The following is a 1720-nucleotide window of genomic DNA, read 5'->3' on the forward strand; positions in this document are numbered from 1 at the left end:
TCGTTCATGTGGTCCACTACGCGCACATAGCAAAACACTTCAGTCACACAAGAAGATGTGATGGTGCGGATGGGGTGGAGGGTACCATAGAGTGGGAGATGGTGGCCGAACGTCTCAGCTTGGCGCGCCAGGGCTACCCGCTACATGATACAGGGATGAGACTCATAATCGTCAGTGTCCAGGAGGAAGAGGGCGAGATAAACCTGGTTGAGAGTTTGAGGGCGCCTGAAACACACACCATCGTCATCATTGCATTGCAGCGCCCAGCCGTCAGCTGGATGTGCTTCGTCAATGTAGACCGACAGGAACACAGCCTGCGTTGTTTTTGAACAAAATAACGAAGTTGAGGTATTCGCGTCTCAAAAACAATGGAGGAGGAAGGACCAAAGTCCACCTTGTGGCGGTGCTTGTCGGCCATGGCCTGAACCTTGGACAGGTTCAGCCTCCACGGTGGTCAGGTGATGCTGCCAAAATTGAGCACAATTGGCATGTTGCCATGCTCGCCTAGTAGGAGCATGAGATGAGCGTTAGGCAGGCCTGTGACCGCAGCGTGTTGAGGAAGAGTACCAAGAATGTTGGTGAGTGTGATGTTGGAGTTGGTTCTGGGGTCATGGAGCACCACATCAGGAATCGCGTCACCCAGTTCAAGCAGGCCCTCGCTGGGGAGTACTCTGTTGGCCTGGACCCCAGAGAAGAAAGCACCTACAGCGAGTGGTGAGGCTTTGGTCCTCCAATTCAGAGAGCGGACAAGGGTTACGTACCCTTTGCTAGGCCCCAGAGCACAGAGCTCTTGCTGCCACAGGTGACACCCACAAACGCAGAAGTAGCAGGGCTACGCTTGATGTAGGGCATGAAGACAGGCATCGCTTTCACATAGTGCCACAGCGCCCTTACTACCCTGACCCACCCCTGCAAGCATGAGCGTCAGACTTTGCTTCTTCTACGCACACATAAATGCATGCAATGCATTGCTGCTGCTAACAATCGTCGCTGAAGGAGGTACCCATAGCAGCAGCACCAGGAAAGATTGGCTCATGCACACCCACAGCGGCGGACAGCAGGGAGGAGGTGATGTTGACGCAATGCCGGCCAGGCGAGGCGGGACATTGGCTTACCAACCGACAATTGGGCGAGAAATGGCCATTTCTCGATCTATTTCCACGCCAAATAAACAAAAAGATGAACGAAGCGAGGGGGCGCCGGGACCGTTCTGAAGACTACCAGACCCTGCTCTTCCATCATACGTCACCCTCCACATATGCTTCCCGCACCATGTTCCAATCAACATACACCACGCATCAATCTTACGAGATTCCTTTTCTGCTGCTCCGCCGCGCTGCACGTTCGCTTGACCACCAGCACTCGAGCGGCTGGCGGAAGAGACGAAGCGACTGGCGACCAACTCGCAACGGCTGGCTGAGTTCAACGCCGACCTCAGCATGACGTCGGCCCAGTCTCGGGCTTCGCTGCGCAACCTGCACGACATCCACCGCGCGCCCAAGTAGAGTCGTGTACCTCGGCCGCCGATCGGCGAACACATCAAGGGTGGCCCGGGCCATGGCAAGGTCAGGCTGGTTGCACAGCGGTTGCACACCAAGTTCAGCTTTTGTGTTACCAGAAAAACAGGGAAAAGAAATAGTGCACAATAAATAAATATTTATTTGTTTGCTTTTTTGTTCTTTTGTTGTTGATCATCTGCAAGAAGAGCGAGAGATGTCGG

At 54.2% G+C, this 1720-nt stretch overlaps 2 protein-coding genes across 2 annotated transcripts; one reads left to right on the top strand and one right to left on the bottom strand.

The window, feature by feature from the left end:
• Nucleotides 1-454: 454 nt before the first annotated feature.
• Nucleotides 455-864, bottom strand: ACA1_176740 (uncharacterized protein; the record flags this gene model as incomplete). Its single annotated transcript, XM_004338081.1, has 3 exons — nt 455-537; nt 568-669; nt 762-864. The coding sequence occupies 3 exons, from the start codon at nt 862-864 to the stop codon at nt 455-457; spliced, it is 288 nt and encodes a 95-aa protein (XP_004338129.1).
• A 408-nt stretch (nt 865-1272) lies between these two features.
• Nucleotides 1273-1505, top strand: ACA1_176750 (uncharacterized protein; the record flags this gene model as incomplete). Its single annotated transcript, XM_004338082.1, has 2 exons — nt 1273-1342; nt 1363-1505. The coding sequence occupies 2 exons, from the start codon at nt 1273-1275 to the stop codon at nt 1503-1505; spliced, it is 213 nt and encodes a 70-aa protein (XP_004338130.1).
• Nucleotides 1506-1720: the final 215 nt, after the last annotated feature.

This window comes from Acanthamoeba castellanii (genome assembly GCF_000313135.1).
Source record: "Acanthamoeba castellanii str. Neff unplaced genomic scaffold scf7180000084743, whole genome shotgun sequence".
In the NCBI taxonomy this organism is placed as follows: Eukaryota; Discosea; order Longamoebia; family Acanthamoebidae; genus Acanthamoeba; species Acanthamoeba castellanii.